Raw genomic sequence first — 24,021 nt, 5'->3', positions numbered from 1 at the left:
AGTAGTCAGTCATGTCCGACTCTAAGGCCCAATGCTCATCTCAGTTTCTTGGCTGAGGGGGCCAGCATGATCTGAAGGCAATTTCCCACAATAATTTCAACATTGTCCGAAGATTTTGCTTTAAGTATCAGGACTTACATCTCTCCATGGTTCGGTCCCTTGTGCTTCCATAAGACGAGTCATTGATTTGTTGGGCTTTGATCTTGTAATTCTGGCCCAGACATCACTAAGCTGGACAAAAGAGGTTTGGATTTTTGTTACATACTAGGACCTGGGTCTCTGGGCTGCTTGACTCTTAATGGATCAGAGCACATAACTTTCACTTCTTCCCCAATCACCCTCTGAGTTGGACATCATAAAACCCTGAGATTTGAACCATTTTTCAGGTTTCTAATGTTTAAGAATTGGTAATAAACTCACTTTCTCTCTCTCTCTCTCTCTCTCTCTCTCTCTCTCTCTCTCTCTCTCTCTCTCTCTCTCTCTCTCTCCCTCCCTCCCTCCCTCCCTCCCTCCCTCTCTCTCTCTCTCTCTCTCCCCCCCCCCACACACACACAGTTTGTTGCCAATTCTTAAAAATTAAAAACCTGAAAAATGATCCAAATCTCAGGGTTTTATGAGATTCTACCTACTCAGCTGAACCGGTCCGAACCAGTAGTAACCCACCTCTGATACTGTATATATCTATATATAATCTCTATCTCTATCTCTATCTCTATCTCTATCTCTATCTCTACCTCTACCTCTATCTATCTATCTATCTATCTATCTATCTATCTATCTATCTATCTATCTATCTATCTATCATCTATCTATCTATCTATCATCTATCTATCTATCTATCTATCTATCTATCTATCTATCTATCATCTATCTATCTATCATCTATCTATCTATCTATCTATCATCTATCTATCATCTATCTATCTATCTATCTATCTATCTATCTATCTATCCATCTATCTATCATTCTATCTATCTATCTATCTATCTATCTATCTATCTATCTATCTATCATCTATCTATCTTTCTATCTATCTATCTATCTATCTATCTATCTATCTATCTATCCAGCTATCTATCATTCTATCTATCTATCTATCTATCTATCTATCTATCTATCTATCTATCTATCTATCTATCTATCATCTATCTATCTATCTATCTATCTATCTATCTATCTATCTATCTATCCAGCTATCTATCATTCTATCTATCTATCTATCTATCTATCTATCTATCTATCTATCTATCTATCTATCTATCTATCTATCTATCTATCTATCTATCTATGCCTAGATAGATATAACTATATAACCATATATATATATATATATATATATATATATATATATATATATATATATATATGTATATGTATATGTATATGTATATGTATATGTATATGTATATGTATATGTATATGTATATGTATATGTATATGTATATGTATATGTATATGTATATGTATATGTATATGTATATGTATATGTATATGTATATATAACTATATAACTATAACACACACACACATTGATCAATAGAGATAGAGATAGATGAGAGATATAGTTATAGATAGATAGATAGATAGATAGATAGATAGATAGATAGATAGATAGATAGATAGATAGATAGATAGATATAGATTTACATCTAGATATACATATTATTGCCAATGTCCTTGCTGCAATCTTGGTGTAATGCCATCTCATGAAAAAGATGGTGACCTCTATGTTAAAAGGATGCAGATATGCTTTGTATGCCACCTCCTGAGAAGAGGATTCATTGGAAAAGGCCCTGATGTTGGGAAAGATTGATGACAAAAGGAGAACGGGAGGGCAGAGGATGAGATGATTAGACAGTGTCGTTGACACAATGAATGTGAATTTGGGAAAACTCTGGGAGACAGGGGAGGACAGGGGGGCTGGCATACTATAATCCACGGGGCCACAAAGAGTTGGATATGATTTAGTGACTGAACAACAACATAATTTGAATATTCTGTACTGCACCAGAATATGACACAATATATTTATTTCATGGTTGCTTGTGGCCCCCAAAGTCCTTGCACTTTCTTTTGCTGCACTGTAAACCTTTTCTATCAAGCACCACATTCCACCTTTCAATAGAAGATACTAGGGGCTAAAGTTTTGATCAATAGTATGCAAAGCATGTGTCTTATGTTGAGCTGGGCTGTTTCTTAACAATTATAACATTTTGAAGTTTGAGGAACCACTTTAAAGTATAAGTTATGAGGATATGTCATTGTTTAAGAGCAGTGTTTCTTAACCTTGACAACTTCAAGATGTGTGGATTTTCAGAATTCCCCAGCCATTTGAAGTCTATACATCTTAACATTGCGCGATTGAGAAATACACTGTTTAAAAGTATATTACCATATATAAGTTAAAGAATCCCTGGGGAACCACACAAACCGATTTTATCAAAGTGCTTTTTGACAGGGAAGGGGGGGGGGGATATATACGATTCCTGTTCATAGGATGCAGATTTAAAGAATTAAGGTAAATGGTTTTTGTATTGCTGACAAAAGCTCTTGTGTGAAAAATGCTCTTAACCCACGTACTGGATTGTGCGATGGTTTCCTTATGGCAGCACACCTATAAAACTGTTAGTTGTACAATTCTCTGCCTTGCCTTCCCAGTCATCATGAACAATTCCAGGTTGCTTGGCTGGAGCAATATGATTTCTAGAACAGCTACCCTACCAATTGCATCTTTTCCAACACATGCTCTGCTTTTGTTGCACTGTTTCTCTAGTTTTTTGACCGCCTGAAGTTAATGGGAATGCCCACCAAACATCAGCCTGATTTCATTTACCTGCGACATGTTCCTCTGAGGAAAGTGTATCTCTTCACGATGATCCAACTGAGCTGCCTGATCATTCTGTGGGTTGTCAAGACGTCTCCTGCAGCCATTATCTTTCCCATGATGGTAAAAAGACTTAAGCTGAAATGTCCATCTCTGTCATAAGGGCTGGTGAGGAGAGTCAGAATTGCATCTTGAAGACATTTCCCAATTTTGAGAAGACCTGATTTTGCTCAGAATCCTGAGTTGTAGGCAGGGTTGGGCTTCAAAAATTTCAGCAACAGGTTCTCTGCCTGGTTGCTAGGTGGGCATGGCCTAGTCGGCCTCCTGCACCACTGTGGTGGTGAGGGGGCATTTTCGCCTTCCCTAGGCTCTGGAGGCTTTCCTCGCGCCTCTGGGAGGGCAAAAACTGCCTCCCCCAGCCTCTGGAGGCCCTCCGGAGGCTGGAAACGGTTCCATTTCTGGCCTTCTGGAATTTCTGGGAGGCCCGTTTCCCCCTCTCCCCGAGCCTCTGTGCAGGCCCTTGTTATATTCGTCTTTTCCCACTATTCCTCAGCCCTGCACTTACCTGGCATCCAAAATGGACCGTTTAAAGACTCCTGGGAGGGTTGGGGTGGGCGGGACCAGCCAGGGGTGGGATTTGGAGGTTCTCTGAACCGGCCATAATGTTAGCTATGGGTTCTCCCAAACCTGGGTGGATCTGTAGCAGCCCACCCCTGATTGTAAGGCTTAAGAAATGGGTCGTTAGTTATATATTATTCATATGTCAGAGAACAGATGAGTGACAATACTTTATTTATTTATTTGTATCCTGCCTTTATTGTTTTTTTACAAATAACTCAAGGCAGCAAACATACCCAACGCACCTTCCTCTTCCCCTTTTCCCCACAACAACCACCTTGTGAGTGAGTTGAGATGAGAGAAAGTGATGGCCCAAGGACACCCAGCTGGCTTTCATAGCTAAGATGGGTCTTGAATTTGCAGCCTCCTGCTTTATAGCCTGGTCCCAACTACTATAAACTATTAGCTATTGCTGCTGGATTAAGAGGAAATCATTAACAGTGGAACCATTTCCAAACTGGAAATTAGGATTAAAAACGCCTTTGTAGATTTGACAGAATGTCATTTCTCAATTCCATGTACAATTGACCTAGTAGGTCAATACCATCCATTAACTCTTCCTAAATTTCTGTGTTAATTAACAAAAATCTTGCTTGTATGTTTAATGGCTATGATGGTTCTTTCAAGTGGGCTGTACAGGTAGTCCTCACTTCGAACTGCAGATGAACCACTGGCTGGAGGGCCGGGGCCACTCAAGAAGCCCGCTCAGGTGGAAAGGGAAGGAAGCACCGACCACAGCTCTGCTCCGCTAAGAAGCGATGGCCGGGAGCCCCTCTCTGTGTCTTTTGGCACACATGGCTGTTGCTCTTCCTGCTGCTGGTTTTCGCGTGTACATGCGCACCAGGAACCAGATCACCAAATGGCCGATGCGCATGTGCACCCTGGAAACAAAAAGATCATTTTCCTAGCATGCGCATGAGCACCGGGCGGCTCCACTTCTGCTTTCTGGCACATCAATGCGCGTGAAGATCAGCTGGCTTCTGCGCCCGAACCCAGAAGAGCAACTGGTGATGGCTCCGTGTGCCAGGAGAAATGGCTCTGCGTGCCACTTCTGACACACGTGCCATAGGTTTGCCATCACGGCTCTAGGGCTTGTTATCTACTCTTGCTAATTTCCAGTGAATTCTGTTGTCATCTCAGGAACGTTACTCTCTCTCCCCCCACTTTCTCTTTTCTCCCTTCCAAAGGTTTTAGCATTGGTCTTTGTTCGGAAGATCATGGATTTATGCTTTTCCAAGCGGGAACTCAGCTGGCTTGATGATCCCATGCCAGAAAGCAAGAAAAAAAAATTAGATGATGCTATCCAAATGGCAAAAGAAGATGATGTGAGTAGGTTTAAGTACACATACAGGTAGTCCTCCACTTGCAACTGTTCATTTAGTGGCCATTCAAAGTTACAGCAGCATTGAAAAAATGACTTATAACCATTTTTCATGTTTACGGCCCTTGCAGCATTCCCATGATCATGTGATAAAAATTCACTTAACTGCCTCTCTTAGCAACATAAATTTTAGGTTCACTTGTGGCCATATGTTGAGGACTACCTATACTTAGTACCAAGATATGTGTCTGTGTTGTGTGTGTCTGTTTGAAATGAAGTGTGCTTCAGCAGAATTGAAAGGCAAATCTTTAGTGAGCTCTTTTAAAAGTTTTCCTCTGCTTACGGGCTAAATGATTTTCCTATCTCTTCTCACTGATCTTTGTCAACATCTTTTATCCTTTTGGGATAAAGTTGAATAGTCTGTCATCTTTACACAGTCTGGAATTCTGAAGGAAAAAAAAACAGATGTTATTTATTTTTATTCTGCCTTTATTATTTTCATAAATAACTCAAGACAGTGAACATACCTAATATTCTTTTCTCCTATTTTCTGCACACCAATAACCCTGGGAGGTGGGCTGGAATGAGAGAGAGAGAGATTGGTCCAAGGTCACTCAGCTGGCCTAAGATAGGACTAGAAGTCCCAGTGTCCCAGTTTGTAGTATGGTGCTTTAACCACTACACCAAACTGGTTCTCCTAATGTTTCAACATGAATATGTGGTCCATTCAATTCTTTACATAAATGCAGATAGAATAGGCATGGTTTGAAAGTCCCATTCCAATGAGTCAGATAAATTAAATCTATCTGATAAGGCGACTGCAGATGAGCTACTTACTGGAACAGAGGGTCTGTCTGCAGAATAATATTCAATTTTCTGCTGCTTTAATGGCTTGGATGAACTTTCTGCTGCCGAGTGCTGTCTCTTTCTCCTTTTCCCCATTCTTAAAAATCCTGGCTGGTAGTATAGATAAAATGTATGTATCTAAACCAAATGGTAGCCACCCTATATGTGTTTTTGTAAATGTCCAGTATAGATTAAAAATAGATTAAAAATGAGTTAAAAATACAAAAATACACACACACACACACACACACACACACACACACAAAGAAAAACCTCATTTACTTTTGGAAGCGCTCAAAAAGTCTGGTATAGATTAAAAATAAGTTAAAAATATAAAAATAAATACATGCATGCATGCATGCATGCATGCATACATACATACATACATACATACATACATACATACATACATACATACATATACATGTATTTGTGTTACAACCCCTGGTATGCCCAAATATGGGAGGGAGCTCACTACTCCTCCTTTCTGTCATTCGGCTCATCACAGAGGACCATCCAGGCAGAAACCCATATTTTTATTTTTAATGGTGCCTTTTTATATTTGTGTTGTGTTTGTGCTGATAAATAAATAAAGGGATAGTCTCCCTTTATTTATTTATCAGCACAAACACAACACACACAAACACACATATAAAGAAAAACCTCATTTACTTTTGGAAGAGCTCAAAAAGTCTGCTATAGATTAAAAATAGATTAAAAATATAAAAATACACACACACACACACACACACACACACACACACACACAACATATATATAAAAGAAAAACCTCATTTACTTTTGGAAGAGCTCAAAAAGTCTGGTATAGATTAAAAATAGATTAAAAATGAATTAAAAATACTTATATAAATGTTTTAAAAAGAGAGACCTAATTTACTTTTGGAAGCGCTCTTTACAGCTGTTGCTGCCTGTCCTCCATCTTAGCTCCTCCCCTTCTCAAGTGAAAAACCAGGAGTCCATCTTTCTGCTTGACTCAACAGGCATGGCAATTGTAGGTCTAATCCTGATCCTCCCTTCCAAGGGTTCACCCACACATCCCCCTACTAACTTCAAATTGCTTTGTTCTCGTGATATTGTTTCCATCCAGTGACGTGCGGTGACGTTTATGACTGGTGAGGCTGGTGACGTCATCAAACCACGTGGTTGCTCCGATCGCAGGGGCGCAGCCCAAACGGAGAAATTTCTTCAGCTCCAGCCTCAATCAGCGCAGCCGCGGTCCCCTTCATCTTGCCTCAGGAAGGAGGGGAATGGGACCACGTGTGCAGGGGAAGGGGATCGCGGCTCTGCTAATCTGAGGCTGTGCGCTGAGGAGCCGCCTGCACACGTGGTCCCATTCCCCTTGCAAGGATCCCGGGCTCGCCCAATGCAAAAAATGCCTGGGTACCGTGTTTCCCCGAAAATACAACCTGTCCTGCGCTCACTGACCTAGCGTTATCCCGAAAGCGCCAAGTTACAGGAGCCGGGGGTGGGGGGAGCGCTCACATTGCTTGCCGCCTTCGGTATACCGCTAGGTTGGGGAGTGGCGTTCTGTCCGGCCAGAGGGGAGAGTTGCCGGGAAACTCTCCAGCCGGGAAAAGCGCCATTCACTGACCTCAGCAGCCGCCCCGCAAATCCCCTCTCCAGCCGGGAAAAGCGCCATTCACTGACCTCAGCAGCCGCCCCGCAAATCCCCTCTCCAGCCGGGAAAAGCGCCATTCACTGACCTCAGCAGCCGCCCCGCAAATCCCCTCTCCAGCCGGGAAAAGCGCCGTTCACTGACCTCAGCAGCCGCCCCGCAAATCCCCTCTCCAGCCGGGAAAAGCGCCATTCACTGACCTCAGCAGCCGCCCCGCAAATCCCCTCTCCAGCCGGGAAAAGCGCCATTCACTGACCTCAGCAGCCGCCCCGCAAATCCCCTCTCCAGCCGGGAAAAGCGCCATTCACTGACCTCAGCAGCCGCCCCGCAAATCCCCTCTCCAGCCGGGAAAAGCGCCGTTCACTGACCTCAGCAGCCGCCCCGCAAATCCCCTCTCCAGCCGGGAAAAGCGCCATTCACTGACCTCAGCAGCCGCCCCGCAAATCCCCTCTCCAGCCGGGAAAAGCGCCATTCACCAAGCCCTTGCGCAGCTGTCCCAGGCGACCGCTGCTGGCTGCTGCTGCCCGCCGCCGCCCCGCTCTGCTCCGTGCATAACTTCCAAACTCCAAAACTTCCAGCATCGGCTGCTCTAGGAGTGCTCTCTATGGTGGGCCGGCTGCTGGACAGAGAGTTTTCCGGACAGTCTTCCAGCAGCCGGCCCACCATAGAGAGCACTCCTAGAGCGGGCGATGCTGGAAGTTTTGGAGTTTGGAAGTTATGCACGGAGCGGAGCGGCGGGCGGCGGCGGGCAGCAGCAGCCAGCGGCGGTCGCCTGGGAGAGCTGCGCAAGGGCTTGGTGAATGGCGCTTTTCCCGGCTGGAGAGGGGATTTGCTGGGCGGCTGCTCAGGTCAGTGAATGGCGCTTTTCCCGGCTAGAGAGGGGATTTTCCGGGCGGCTGCTCATGAGCATAGTTACCTCATGGCTACTTCGCCCCTGAGGCTGTGCCCGGCTCTTCGGGAGCCAGTTCACAAGAGAGCAGCCGCCCGGCAACTCTCCCCTCTAGCCAGACAGAACGCCACTCCCCAACCTAGCGGTATATTGAAGGCGGCAAGCAACGTGAGCGCTCCCCCCACCCCCGGCTCCTGTAACTTGGTGCTTTCGGGATAACGCTAGGTCAGTGAGCGCAGGACAGGTTGTATTTTCGGGGAAACATGGTACCTTGGCATTTTTTGCATTGGGCGAGCCTGTGATCCTTGCAAGGGAAATGGGACCACGTGTGCAGGAGGCTCCTCAGCACACAGCCTCAGATTAGCAGAGCCGCGATCCCCTTCCCCTGCACACGTGGTCCCATTCCCCTCCTTCCTGAGGCAAGATGAAGGGGACCGCGGCTGCGCTGATTGAGGCTGGAGCTGAGGAGCCTCCTGCACACGTGGTCCCATTCCCCTTGCAAGGATCCTGGGCTCGCCCGATGTAAAAAATGGCGAGATCGGCACACTTGGGGCTGCTGCTGAGATGTCCAGGGAGGCTAAACCAAGCCGCGCGCCTCTCCCAGCCACTTTCACGGCTTCCTGGAGTAATTCTTTTTTATTTTCATGACGAGAGTGGTGAGGCTCCGCTTCCCCTGCCTCCCCTGACTGCACGTCACTGTTTCCATCTCATCCTCAGCCCATAATCTGAGTTATCATGAGTGACCACTAGAGGGGAGGATGTTTTGCATTTTTTCATGACACAGTTGTGGCTGTATATGTGTTCTGGCCCTTTGCCAAGAACTGCGTTGAATGATAATGTAGTCAGAGGCAGAAAACAGTCCAACATTCACATCATTTGCTTTCTGGCTGTGGACAATGTACTCCATGTCCCTTTTCCCTGTGTGCTGCTGCTCTGATCTGATCACTGGCTTCTGCAGGCAGCTGTCCAGTGCTTTTGGGAGAGTAAGTCAGATCTTATACAGGTACCTTACTAATATAATCACCACTATTGTGAAACAGTGCAAGGATGCTTTCAGGTCTTGCTTCTATGCTCTCTATCAAGTGAGGTACTAATACCCCTCTATGAAGCCCTAGTAAGACCACACCTAGAGTACTGCACCCAGTTTTGTTCACCACACTATAAAAAAAGATGTTGAGACTCTAGAAAAAGTGCAGAGAAGAGCAACCAGGATGATTAGGGGACTGGAGACTAAAACATATGTTTAAGTTTTAAGTTTTATTAGATTTATAGACCGCCCCCTCTCCCCGAAGGTTACAGGAACTGGGCATGGCTAGTCTAGTGAAGAGGACCAGCAAAGACATGATAGCAGTGTTCCAATACTTGAAGGGCTGCCACAGAGAGGAGGGGATCAAGCTATTTTCCAAAGCACCTGAAGGCCAGACAAGGAATAATGGATGGAAACTGACCAAGGAGAGATTCAACCTAGAAATAAGGAGGAATTTTCTGACAGTGAGAACAATCAATCAATGAAACAGAAGTTGCTTTCAGAAATTGTGGGAGCTTCATCACTGGAGGTTTTCAAGAAGAGATTGGGGTGCCATTTGTCAGAAATGGTGTAGGGTCTCCTGCTTGAGCAGGAGGGGAAGTCCCTTCCAACTCTGTTAATCTGTTATCTGTTATCATGAGTGACCACTAGAGGGGAGCATTAGATCATTCTTTAAAAACCAAGACTTGCTTTCTCTCCAGAAATTTCACCAGGAAAAACAGTTTTTTTTTAGCAGAAAGGGTTATTCAGCTAACAAAGGAGAGTACATTCTACTGTTTTTAATTTGTTTGTTTTTAGATAGTTATTTCAGCTTTTTTTCTTACGTTTCCATATCTTGTTTCTTATCTGCTGTATTGAAGTCCAGCACTTTTTTAAAAAAAATGAGGTTTCTTGTTTCCTAGCCTCTCTGGATCTGATCTTTTGCCATCTCTCTCTCTCTCTCTCAAAACGGTAACATTACAAAGAGTGAAGAGGCCCCAAAAGTTTGTGGGTCTCCCTCTCTCTCTCTCTCTCTCTCTCTCTCTCTCTCTCTCTCTCTCTCTCCCTCCCTCCCTCCCTCCCTCCCTCCCTCCCTCCCTCCCTGTCTCCCTCCCTGTCTCTGTCTCTGTCTCTCTGTCTCCTTTGGGTGGCAATTGCTCTGGGTATTGTGGGCCCTTAGGTCAGGTTGGGCATAACTTTCTGGCTCTGGTCGTAATTTCCAGGAAAGAGATTCATGTCTTGGGCCATCATGGATAGAGCGTCACTTCTTCCAGGCATGGACTATATAGGTGTTAAATAAACTGGAACACTTTAATACAGTAATGATGGGTTACAGATAAAATAATATGTTCAGGGCTGTTGGAAGAAATATCCAGGTCCAGTTCTGGAAAGAAAGGCACTGGAAATAAAATGGAGGCTGGAGGCTGATTGTAAAGACAGGTTCCCTTTATTCAACCAGATGTGATTTTGGGACAGCTGACCAAATGGTTGAATGAGTGAGTGGATCTTTATAGGTTTCTTTGAAGTTTGGACTGTTCTGGGGTGGTGCAATGAAGGGGCTTGTGTTCTGAAAGGATGTTGGGCAATTCCTATTGTGGCTAATGCAAACTTTGCTGCAAGGAGTTTTTTTTTTTTAATAACAAAAGTTTTATTGGTTTTTTTCAAATATTTTGGGGAAAAGGGTACATAAGTGTGGGAAAATTTTTTTGACAGCTACATCATACGGAAGGTGGTACTTCCCAGGAATCTTGCATCTCTTTCATATTTTATATATATATCAAAATATCATTGTTACATTCATATTAGCAGTTATTTTACTCAATTCTTTGACATCTTCAACTATACTTTATATCACTTCTACATTTCATTATATTAGCAATTGCGATATGTTTTTAATTCATTTCTGTGACCTAAGTTTCATTGCTGTCTCCTCTCCCCTGTCTGTTGGCCAAGCCAAGGCTCCTCCCCCCTTCATGTCTTGTGTGCCGTCTCTTGTTTCACCTAGGAGGTCCTTATGTTTTCCCATGAAGGCTTCTGCCTCCACCACTGTGTTAATTTTCACTCTACCCCCCCTCCCAAAAAATCAACAAGCCTTCTGGAATTAACCACCGAAACCAGATATTTTTTTCATATAGCTTTTTAGTTAGAAAGAAGAATTTCTTCCTCTTATCTCTTATTCTTTTTGGTATCTGTTTCAGAATGGTTATTTCTTTGTCCTTATATCTTAGAGCAGCGATGGCGAACCTTTTTTGGCTCGCGTGCCACAAGTGGGGGGAGCGCAGGGGGGTCGTGTGTGGGCATGCCACACCCATAAAGCAACGCGCGACCCCCCCAGTGCGCATGCGTGCACAATGCGCCCCCCCAATTTTACATGCTTTTTTCGCCCTCCCCAGGCTCCAGAGGCTTTATATAAAGCCTCTGGAGCCTGGGGAAGGCGAAAAATAGCTTTTAAAAAGGTGAACTCAGCTGGCCAGCGCGCGCATACTGCTGGCAAGCTGACAGGGCAGCGCCTCGCGTGCCCTGACAAATGGCTCCACGTGCCACTTGTGGCGCGCGTGCCATAGGTTCGCCATCACTGTCTTAGAGGTTCCCCCCTTTGAACTCCTAGAATCTCATCTCTTGTAGTCTTTCTAAAAAACTTAACATGTACCTCCCTTGGAACATTGTGTATTCTAGCATATGCTGAATTGATTCTATATATCAGGTCAATATCCCACCCTAGCTGCTGTTTATCTCTTTTAATATAATCTGCTAGCATTGTTATCATGGTCTCTCTTATGTCTTCACCCTCTGTTTCAGGTACATTTTGAAATCTAAGAAAAAAAGACATCCTTTCAAATTCCATTTTTTCCATGTAACTCCCAAACCCAACATTTTTTTTGTAAAGCCTTCATCTCTTCTCCCACCCACACAGGACCCTCCTCCAGAGCATTTATTTTTTAACTATTTTGTAAAGTCTGTTGTTGATTCTGTCTGAGTTCTTCCTTTAAGTCCGCCAGCTGCTTTTTTATTTCGTCCTGTCCCTTTAAGACTGTCTGAAACATTTGGTGGAACGTTTCTTGCTGCAAGGAGTTTTGAAATATCTTGTCTTGAATGGGCTTCTGTTGTGAGTATTTGTTTTGCTTATGAATTGAGCCATCTAGACAGTTGGCTTCCTCTTTCAATAAGCTTTTTATCTCCTTAAGTGATGGCATCTGTTGTGGGCTATTAAGAAAGACTGGGGGCTGCTTACTGCCTCTAAAACCATGTTTCTCCATTTGTCCTTTTCTTCTTCTTGTGTCATATCCGTCATCGGATGTTGGCGATCGTGTTAGCGATCCTATTTTTATCAACAGCCGCAGAAAAAGAGCTGCTGTGTTTTGTCCAAACCAGTCCCTTAGATTTTGAAGCCATGATGTTCTTCTTCAGCCTGGACTTGTTTGCCTTCAATCTTTCCTGGAGGTTTAAGTGAAGTATGCTGTTATTTTTCCGGGTGTTGCATCACATGTCCAAAAAAATTGTCCTTTAGGGAAATGAAAGTTGATAAATTGTGCTAAATGGTGAAAATGTTATCCAGAGGGTAACCATGATCAGTTTGGTCCTAGAAAACTTTGCTTCGTCTCTGTGCAGATTATTTTTTTATCACAATCTAAACCAGAATTTCTCTGTGTTAAAAAGGAATCTCAGAAGATGATGGAAGATGGCAGGACGGCTGTAATTGAAATGTCTCCAATGACTTCAAATTATTTGGCAATTCCAGGAAGCTCAAAAAACATACCCAAAATTGACATTAGGTAAAAAAAAAAAAGACGCTAAAAGCAATGACCACATAGTTGTTTGTGCTGTTGTTGACGCTGCTGTTGCAATTTTAATTCTTCCAGTAACCTCTTTGGGAAGAAAAAAGCAGAATGCCCCTTTGGCACATCATTTGAGGGCTTTCAACCACTTTTGCAACTGTGCTCCTATGCAGACCCTCGTGGCTCCATCGCTGGCCTTTTTTTAAAGAGTGGCATTTTAAAATCATTTCCAGCTTTGTAAACATTTGCAGGGCCCTAGTTGATCTGCATGGGAAATGAATTATATGTGTTGCATTTGGAAATAGTCCGTGAATAAGTCCTATCTCATTTAAGGCAGGGGAATCAACTCTGAATGATGAAAATGTGAAGTGTTCACGTGAAGTGTTAATACCACTTTATAATGCCTTGGTAAGGCCACACTTGGAATACTGCATTCAGTTCTGGTCGCCACAGTGTAAAAAAGATGTGGAGACTCTAGAAAGAGTGCAGAGAAGAGCAACAAAGATGATTAGGGGACTGGAGACTAAAACATATGAAGAACGGTTGCAGGAACTGGGTATGTCTAGCTTAAGAGAAAGAAGGACTAGGGGAGACATGATAGCATTGTTCCAATATCTCAGGGGTTGCCACAAAGAAGAGGGAGTCAAACTATTCTCCAAGGCACCTGAGGGCAGGACAAGAAGCAATGGGTGGAAACTTATCAAGGAGAGAAGCAACTTAGAACTGAGGAGAAATTTCCTGACAGTGAGAACAATTAATCAGTGGAACAGCTTGCCTCCAGAAGTTGTGAATGCCCCAACACTGGAAGTCTTTAAGAAGATGTTGGATAGCTATTTGTCTGAAATGGTATAGGGTTTCCTGCCTAGGCAGGGGGTTGGACTAGAAGACCTCCAAGGTCCCTTCCAACTCTACTATTGTATTGTATTGTAAAATAATTTTATAAAATAAATTATCTTAATGAAAATGTTATTATAGGCCTGATCCTGCAGATATTAATATCTCAGAAGAAATGCCTAAAACGACTGTGTGGAAGACTCTCACCATGAACACAGAAAAACTCTGAAGTTAAAAGGAATAGGTATGAAAATTTTTCCATAGGGAAGTCTCAAATCAGTACATGCAGTCTTCAAGAAGGGATAATGTCACTTAGATTGGTAATGAAACATCTGCAAGGAAACCACCAAGCTGTGAGAGACCCAAGAGCCCCACAATCTTCAAGGAAGATTATATAAAGGGGATAGTTTTAAAAAAATGGCATGCTAAAAATTATCTATGCCTCTCCAACTACTGTAGTTTTCCTACATCTATTACTGTGAAGTGAATATAGTCAATGTATGCCCACAAAATCGCCATACCATCTATGTAGCATGGCCAGTCAACAGTTGTATTATATATAGCTTATAAAGGAAGACCAGTCATTTGACTAATGATAGAAACGTCTGGTCCAGAAGCAAAAGTTTGCAAACTATTTCTACATATATATTTTCTTTCGACAATCTTGTAATCCCTTGCATTGGGATTGAGTCAGGGGGACTGAGCTTGAGCCTTTACTAACTGGATGCCCTTCCTGACGCCTATGCAGAGTTCACAGCAGACAATTACTCATTGCGCCCAGAGAGAGAAATACCTGCCACTTCCTAGGATCGAGCTCACATCCTCCTGATTGTGAGGTGATAATTCCACCTCTGGGCCACTGCGCTGTTCTAAACTATTTCTGTATGCCAAGGATATAATTGGACAACCATGACAAGCGCATTCTAAACCTGTTTCATTTGCTTGGAAGTTGGGGTGGGGGAAAAATAAAAGATACGGAAAAATGCCTTCAGGGTCTCCAGGGCTAGTATCTCTAATGGCAATTTTTGATTTGCAGCTTGGCCGTTCGGGACTTGGCTCAGGACAAGGAGCTTGCAGCACAGGAAGGTGACTCAGGGAAGAGCCAAGGTGTCAGGCAAAGGAGAAAAAATGCTTTTGCAATGGGAAAGGCACAGACTCACTAATTGCCCTGGTACTTCCTTCATACAAGTAACTGGGTTCATATTAAAGCCATTGAGAAGTGTTCTGATTATCCTTTGTGTGCTTCAGTGGGCATTCTAATTATCTTTCGACCAGCAAGGTAATAGAAGTCTGATGTTAAAAGCCTCCCTTGTGTGTGCATACACAAGTACTTATTTGATGTATTACAATTTCTTAGTAGTAGAGAATTGCTGCCACTTTTTTTTTCTTTTTTTTGCCTTCCGGTGTGAGTTCAACAATTTCCACTTTGAATGTAAAGCAACATTATGCCACAGTTATTTTCTGTTTGGTTTTGGTTTATGGGGTGCTACTTAAAGATGTGGGTGCTGTTTGCAAAAACCCAATAATAAAATGTTACCGACTTACCATGCAAGCAATTGATAAAAGGTAACCCACTATTACAGATAAGTGGGAGAAATGTCTCTACGTGTCCCTCTCCGTTTTTATTTCATAATCATGCTGCTTAAATTCTTTTTTTTTGGTTCCTTGTTTATTTGGTAGCCAATTCTGTGAGGAGTTTTTTTTTTTAAAGGAATTGTGTCTGTTGCTTTGTTAATGTGATTTCATGTCTAGCTAAATTCAGCCAAGCCATTGAGCTCAGCAGTGCAAATTACTTAAGAGGAGGGAAAAGTGATTAACAGAAGAATTGTCAGTGTCACTTTTTTCACTATTTTGATGGTTACTAACTGCCAAGATAATGTGTGAGCAAAAATTAAAATAGATATTGGAGCTCAAGGTGTGTACAAACGAAGAGGCAGTGTAGTGTGTTTAAGTGCAATGCAGAACATGTATTATCTCTCTTCATCCATGTGATAAAATACATATCTGGCCTTGGGTATAGGAAGGGATGAGTGAACTTTAGAAGGTGGTCATTCACAAAATATTACTCAGATGTGAGAAATAAGGAAACACAAGAAAGAAAATCAAAATAGCACACACATACAAACTAACTTTGCTCATTATAAGATGTAGTACAAAGAAGCTCTGACAGTTTTCAAGATTCTGTTTTTATTCTCTAGAATAATAAAGATAATTTTAAGAGATCCTCAGTCTCATTTCAAAAGAGTTGAAGTTATAATGTCATAAGATAATAACATTATTGGGCAGAAGTGATTCCTCCCTTTCCACACAGCCTGCTTGGTTGACAGGGAAGAAGGGGAGAAGCAGAAGGAGAGAGTAGATATCAAGAAGATAGAAATAAACTGGGAGATCAGGGTTACAGAGAAAATGGATGACTTTAATCCCGCAGAGAACTTGCTCCTGTCCTGTCCCATCCACTACCATCTTGCGGGCACCATAGTTTAACCTCCCTGGAAGTAGAAATTGTTCTACTTCCTGCCCTATAGTTCATTCTAAACCATTGCTTTTCCTTTCCTTGTTGTTGATGGTCATAGAATATTTAATCTCGCGTTTCCAACATTCAAAACAGCTTACAAAAAGAAGGACCAAAATGATAAATACAAAAGCACACTTTGCTTACAACTTTAAACAACTTTAAACTAACCCCACTGAACCACTGTTGTTTACGAGTTCACTGTATTTTGGAGTGTGGTCATATTGGAATGGGGATTTCTGTTTTTGGAGAATAAGATAAATATTTTGCAGGCTTTTTAAAAAGTACAGATGCATATCTATTTTTTTTTAGCATACAACAAATTGTAAACACTGTAGTACAATTCCATTGAAGGCAATGCACAGTATATTATGTGGATATTCTCTCCTTTAAAACATTTAACCTGATGTGTTAAAATTCATTTCCCAAAATCATTATCCAGTACCCTGGCATGTTAAGGAAGATTGGTACACATAGTTGCCTGGGAGTAAGTCAGATTCAGTATAGCATTTCTGAACAGCTGAAGCTAAAGCTCCATTTGGAGCTTTGAACAGTTAAGTATAGAGTAAAAATTAGTTTATATTTAGCAATAGCAATAGCACTTAGACTTCACAGTGCTTTTACAGCGCTCTCTAAGTGGTTGGCAGAGTCAGCCTGTTGCCCCCAACAATCTGAGTCCTCATTTTACCCACCTGGGAAGGATGGAAGGCTGAATCAACCTTGAGTCTGGTGAGACTCGATCTGCCAAACTGCTAGCAGCTGGCAAATCAGCAGAAGTAGCCTGCAATACTGCACTCTAACCACTGCACCACCAAGGCTATTTAGTTTATTTACTTTATGCATTTTAGCTCCAGTACTTAAAAACTAAACTGAAAAAAGCTACATTGATGTGCGATGTGATTGACAATGAACAATTGTTTCTCCTAATAGCATAAATTGCTGCCTATGTTAGGAACTGGGAGGCACACTTCCTGCAGAGAACTCTTAGATGATCCACTTTGGTTGCATGCTTGATGCAGCCAAATGACTGTTGTGTCTTTTGTGATGCAGTGAGGAAGTGAAAGCAAAGTTACATACACTTACATCCCAGGCTCCCATGTGGGCTGCTATTTTTGGAAACAAAGCTGGCTCTGTATTCCTTATGCTCTATACCAGGAGTGTCAAACTCAAATTCATTGAGGGCCACATCAGGGTTGTGCTTGACCTTGGGGGGCCGGGATGAATATGGCCAGGTGGGTATGACGTCATCACTCATCAAGGCTCCGTTTTTGGCCATGACAGCCTCCTGTAGCTCTCTGCCAGCGAAAACGGAGCCTGGGAGGCAGGGGTGGGTTGCTACTGGCATTACTGCCGGTTTGACATGCAAAAAAAATTGCATTAGAAAAGGAAATTTCCATTAGAAAAGGAAAAAAATACATTTTTGGAATGAAGATTGTTCTGGGCATGCCCAGAACCGAAAATCAAGATGGCGTCGCCGGTCTGAACAGATCCAAACCGGTAGGAACCCACCAGTGGTGGGTTGCAGGCGTACGCCCCAGTATGGGTGTACCAGTGCCTGCTGGGAGCACCCAGTACCGTTCCGGAGAGCCCACCCGCCTGCCCAAGCTCCTTACCTGTATTTGAGCTCTTCAGCGCTTCTGCACACAGAGTGTACAGCACCTGCGCGACACTCCGCCAAGCAGCTGGAGGTCACGGAGGCATCGTAGAGGTAAGGACGCTTGCGCATGTGTGTGTGCATGCATGTGGGGGACGTTGGGCCCCATTGCATCGTACCGGTTGCAATGGGATCCGGAACCCACCACTGGAACCCACCTCTGCTGGGAGGGCTGCATGTGGCCCTCCAAGGCTCTGTTTTGGCTGGCATAGGCACCATAGGCTGGTCCTTTGCTGTTTCCAGGGCAGTCCTGCAGGCCAGATCTAAGCACCCTGTGGGCCGGATCTGGCCCACGGGCCTTGAGTTCGACACCCCTCTCTATACTTTAGACTTGTGGGCCAAGTCATCTTGTAAGCACCTCTGTTTGGTAGTTCATTTCTTAGGCTGCTCCACTATGAGATTTCAAATTCTTACTGTGTCACTACTAAATATAGAGAAAAATCAAGTAATTGGTTCTTGCTGAATGATGTGAGATAACTTAACCTTATGCCGTGGGTTTCCAATCTTTTGAAGCCGGTAGGCATATTTAACCTTGGCATATTTAACCTTCGGAAAGCATGGTATGGGTTTAATTCACAAAATGGTCCATATGCAAGTGTGGTTATTCATACAATGACCACTGCATGGAAATGACAAACTTTCCTCATAAAAAAAAAAAATCTGCATCACAACGTAAATTTTGAGGGATTTTAAACAAAAGCATTTCAATCATGTCACATATTAAAAATGAAGAAGATAATATTTAAAACAATACCGATTGTCCTACCTACCTAATAATTACAGGAAATAATAAAATAATGGCAATTTGAACAAAATTAAGAGAATGAAACAGATTTGAAACTTAAGGGGATGAATAACACTGTCTTATGCCTATATCAGGGGTGTCCAAACTTGGGAACTTTAAGACTTGTGGACTTCAACTCCCAGAATTCCCCAGCCAGCCACGCTGGCTGGGGAATTCTGGGAGTTGAAGTCCACAAGTCTTAAAGTTCCCAAGTTTGGACACCCCTGGCCTATATGATGTCTGAAACAGCACACCATCTCTGCGTTTACCATAAATTAGTTGCAGGTAGTTCTCAACTTATTACCATTCCTTTAATGATCATTTGAAGTTACAATGGCATTAAAAAAAAAGGTACTTATGATCATTTTTCACATTTACAACCGTTGCAACATCCCTATGGTCGCAAGACCAAAGTTTGGATGCTTGGCAACTGGTTCACATTTATGATAGTGAATGCAGTGTCCCAGGATCAAATTCACTTAACAACCGTGTTACTAATTTAACAACTGCAGTGATTCATTTAACAACTGTGGCAAGAAAGATCATAAAATGGAACAAAAGCACTTAACTGTCTTGCTTAGCAACATACGTTTTGGGCTCCACTACAGTCATAAGTCAAGGACAACCTCTTTATATAGAGAGACAGTACTTTTCAAACAATTGTTCCAGTGTCTTTCAGTAAGACATTCCGTTTCTTTGATGGATTTCATTGCTGAAAAAAGGAAGTCACAGAAATTTGAGCTTTCTAGCAGTGTCTCTCATCACCACCCAATTCCAAAAGTCTTCATGAGTTTAATTTGGGTGGTAATGAGAGACACTGTCACTGAAGACTGATTTGCATTAGCATGTATTTTCTTAAAGAGCAGTGGGAAAGAAGGAGTGCCAAATATAAAGGCAGCATTCCACCACTGTCAATTACAAATAAATATACATTATTATTATTTTATTCTGCCTAACAATATAAAATAAAATTTATCACTGATAAATCAACCTGATGAAACAATTTCAGTAGTTGGATAATTTGATGTCCCCTTTGAGAAAGAACCCAGTAGTAATTAATCAGTTCCCAACTGATTTCCCAAGGAAATCTTTCAAAGGATTTGTTGATTTGAGAAGACAACTCTTATCTCACCTCTCCTACAATCAGTTCTGGTAGAGAATCCAAATCATTTGTCTCTTAATTTTCATAAAGGAGTTTGTCTTTGTTGCATTTTATTTAATACTCCTAAAAAGAAAATGCTTTGTGTACAAACTTTCTGAAGGGTTCTTCAGATAAGTTGGTAGAACCTGAGTAGGAAACAGCAGAGCAATACAGGTAGTCCTCATGTATCCACCACTCATTCAGCAATCGTTTCACGTTACAACACTGAAAAAGGAGACGTGCAACTGGTCCTTGAAGTAGCAGCTGTTGCAGCATCCCTACAGTCATGTGATTGTGATTTGGGGACTTGGCAACCGGCACACCTTTATGATGATTGCAGTATGTTCTTGTCATTTACAACCTTCACAGAAGGCTTCCAACAAGTGAGTCAATTAGGAAGTCACAACTCATGATATGATGTCATGCTTAATGTTCCACAGTGAATATCTTAATCACCGCTAAGTTGGCCATGATCACATGACATTTACTTTTCACCTGATAGCAATAGAGTTGCCAATTCCAACTGCAGTTGGTAAATGAGGACTACTTGTATTAGGGGCTAAGAAGAGAAGGAAGAATTGAATGGGTTGGGGACAGTATCCTGATGGAGTTCTGCAAGGGTACAGCTAGGGCAGAAAATACATTAATGCATGGATTGTGGCAATTATTGGTTATTTACAGAGCACTGCTATATTAGTTGGTCAAGTAAAACACAAACAACCTCAACACATGGTTAGATTCATATCACAGGGCCAGTCTGGTATAGTTAGTAGATAAGGTATCAGCCTAGAAATGAAGAAACTAAATTCTAGTCCTGCCTAAGGTACAAGCCAGCTGGTTGATCTTGGGCCAGTCATTTTCTCTCAGTCCTAGAAGGAAGCGATGGCAAAACATTTCTGAAAAACCTCATCAAGAAAATTCCAGGTGGTTTTGGACATGATTGAATGGAAGAAATAGACTCATACCAAACGATGTGCTCTGGAATAATATTGAAAAGTGCCCCAGATGGATCTGTGTAGCTATGCATTATTCCAGGTATTTGGGATCATTCTGAATTAAAGCATAAACCTCAAGACTGGAAAAGGTCCCAGCATTAAGAAATAAACTGATTGTGTCTTTGGCTTACATAATTTATACCCGTGGTAGCGAACCTATGGCACGCGTGCCGGAAACGGCATGCAGAGCCATCCTGTGCAGGATGCGTGGCCTCTCTGGCTCCTCTTCCACATTCCTGTGCACACACGCGTGCCTGCCAACTGGTCTTCGTGCACAAGGAACCCCAAAATCCGGAAGAGCAGCAACTTGAACTTCCAGGTTTCCATTGCATGCATGCGCGATGGCCAGCTATTTGTCGGGTGCACGCCTGCACGGGAAACTGGAAATTTGGGTGCTGGTGCACACATGGGTGACAGAACACTGCTCTTCCGGGTTTCAGCACTCCCACGCGCATGAAGGCCAGCGAGGCTTCGCGTTCCTCACGGGATGGTTTTGCTTGCCATTTCCGGCATGCAGGTTGACACACGGAGACGAAAAAGGTTAGCCATCACTGATATGTACCATATTCTGATTATTTATTGATGAATAAAATATTTTTGGAAAAACAATGGAATAAATATTTGTTTGAGAAATTGCATCCAGATGGGTAGTTTTTCAAATTCAGAGGGTTGACATTCATTTGGGGTAGCAGGAGGAAGGAATCTTAAGTTCTGGGAACTGAAATAGAACAGGACAGGATAGGGAAGAGGAGAGATTGCAGCCTGGCAAATTTATCTTTGCTGCCTCTGAATGCCTAACAGTTTCCACAATCACAGCACAGTTTTTCTTAAAGAAAATCATTCCAATCTTCTGCAGAGTAGAGCAAAAAAATACAATTAAAGGCTAGCTAGAGATAGGCGATCCATATCATTCATTGAAGGCTAAGGGACTATAGATTTCATTCCAGTTCCTCCCCCCCCCCCGAACATTCATGCAGTCTGCTCTTGATCCATTTTAGATGAATCTCCCACAAACTGGGTGATGGAATTGCAGTTCCAAGAGACAGGGAGCCATTAGGGAAATATGATAAAACAAGTTGTTCAGGCATGTTGACCATTTTTGAAAATTATGGTGAATTTCATAATCTTAACTGAAGAAGGAGGGGGATCCAAGAAAAGGTGCTGGCACATTTTTCTAGTGTTTATTCTTCCTCCTTTTACAACTACATGTAGAAATAGAGAAACTATTTTCTTTTTAGATATAAAAGAAAACAATATTTATTTTGTTGTAAGAAATGCAATTTAAAAAAACCCACCCCATATTGTAAATAAATGTAATAATGGGGAGAAGGGCTCTTATTGGTTCTGTAGAAACCGAAATACATTTGCTAAAATTTTGCTCAAAAATGAGTTATCTAAATAAGTATAGTTTTGTTGTTTTATGGTTAAAAAAAGATCACTGATTCTGCCACATACTTCATGTCTGTACAAACTCTGTCAGTAATAACACTCTGATGACTGAGAATTGTACCCATTGTTGATTTATATGTTAAACTTCAATATTAAAATATTATTCTAAGTGTGCTCTTTGTCATGTTGTTTTCAGAAGACGGTGTTTTCCATTGAAACAGGTTTTAAAAACTTACAGTGATTTCCCATTTTCTGATTTTTAAAAAATTATTTTACTTGTACACTCAACATATTTTTAAGATACCTAATTTTTAAAATCTGTGTGTATGCCATGAATAAAGGAAGCCTTCAATGACCAAATAATGAGCCGATATGGAAAATATTGTTCTCTGCTCAAATTGTTCTCTGTTTTCTGATTGAATCACCCAGGATCAGGAACTGAAACTGAAAACAGACTCTGGAGTATTAGCAGTCCAAGCCAAGAATTAAAAAGTAAAATTTCAAAGTAAGATATCAAACCAATGGAGAAAATGGGTCAGGGTACAACAATTTGAGACTTGTTTCCTTTTGTATCAAAAGACTGAGTGGGCATTCTAGCCTTGGCATAACGTTTCTCAGAAGTCACTGGTACCTTATTTTCTTCTAACCAAAGCTTTCCAATAAGACAGCATAGAAGGTGGGAGTCGATAGATAGATAGATAGATAGATAGATAGATAGATAGATAGATAGATGATAGATAGATAGATAGATAATATATATAATATATATAATATATTATCTATATAATATATATATTATATAGATAATATAATATATGGAGAGAGAGAGAGAGAGAGAGAGAGAGAGAGAGAGAGAGTGAGAGAGAGAGAGAGAGAGAGAGAGAGAGAGAGAGAGAGAGAGAGAGGTACATAGATAGATAGATAGATGATAGATAGATAGATAGATAGATGATAGATGATAGCTAGATAGATGATAGATAGATAGATAGATAGATAGATAGATAGATAGCCCTTTGATAAGGGTATTTCCAGCTGGTACTTCCTCACGCTTTGTTAGTCCTCCTTCTCCCTTTTGACAGAGCAACATTTAAGCTTAGTCAGTTCTAAGTCTGCAGGGATATACACAGGGGTGGACTTCAAAATTTTTAGCAAGGGGTTCTCTGCCCGGTTGCTGGGTGGGCGTGGCCTAGTCAGCCTCCTACACCACGGGGGGGGGGGGGGGGCTTTTTGCCCTCCCCGGGCTCCGGAGGCTTTCCTCGAGCCTCTGAGAGGGAGAAAACGGCCTCCCCAGGCTCTGGAGGCCCTCTGGAGGCACTCAACAGGCCTGCTTTTCAGCCTTCCTGACCCTCTGTGTGTGCCCTGCACTTACCTGAATCCAAAACGGGCCGTGTGGGGACTCCTGGGAGGGACAGGGTGGGGTGGGTGGGGCCAGCCAGGAGTGGGAATTGGGAGTTTTCCTGAACCCCTGCAAGTCCCTATCAGCCCATCCCTGGATATGCAGCCAACAGCTGTGACAAGAAGGCTGGTGTTTCTCGTTCACCACAAATTATCCTCTTGTGGCATCTAAAAGGCAATTGTCTTTTGAATCATTTACGGGATTTTCAAAAAAAAGAAGGTAGTTTCCAGTAATTGACTTGATCCCTTAAATCCCTTCTCCCAAGTTGCTTAACATCCAAAAAAATTGGTAAATAAAAAAGAAGCAGAGACTGAAATAAAACATGTTTAATGTGAGATTTACTGTAGATACATTTAGGATCAAGGAAAACGAGTGTCTGTAATTCACTGGGTAGGAAGC

General features: G+C 42.3%; 1 protein-coding gene across 3 annotated transcripts in view; it reads left to right on the top strand.

Annotated features, from left to right (window-relative positions):
• LOC309382893 (electroneutral sodium bicarbonate exchanger 1-like) overlaps positions 1-15,455 on the top strand; it is a 126,610-nt gene extending 111,155 nt beyond the window's left edge. For 2 of the 3 annotated variants that reach the window (XM_081934851.1, XM_081934852.1), the window contains exons 21-25: positions 2,775-2,948; positions 4,631-4,768; positions 12,799-12,914; positions 13,893-13,995; positions 14,788-15,455. In XM_081934851.1, coding sequence (XP_081790977.1) covers positions 2,775-2,948; positions 4,631-4,768; positions 12,799-12,914; positions 13,893-13,980 — 516 coding nt within the window. In that variant the 3' untranslated portion in view covers positions 13,981-13,995; positions 14,788-15,455. Of the gene's footprint in view, positions 1-2,774; positions 2,949-4,630; positions 4,769-12,798; positions 12,915-13,892; positions 13,996-14,787 lie in introns of those variants that run through there. The other variant, XM_081934853.1, reaches the window with a different exon arrangement.
• Positions 15,456-24,021: the final 8,566 nt, after the last annotated feature.

This window comes from Natrix helvetica, assembly GCF_964273705.1.
Source record: "Natrix helvetica genome assembly, chromosome: 1".
NCBI classification, from domain to species: Eukaryota; Metazoa; Chordata; class Lepidosauria; order Squamata; family Natricidae; genus Natrix; species Natrix helvetica.
The sequence above is the reverse complement of the archived record's forward strand: the minus strand, read 5'-3'. Positions and strand labels throughout refer to the sequence as shown.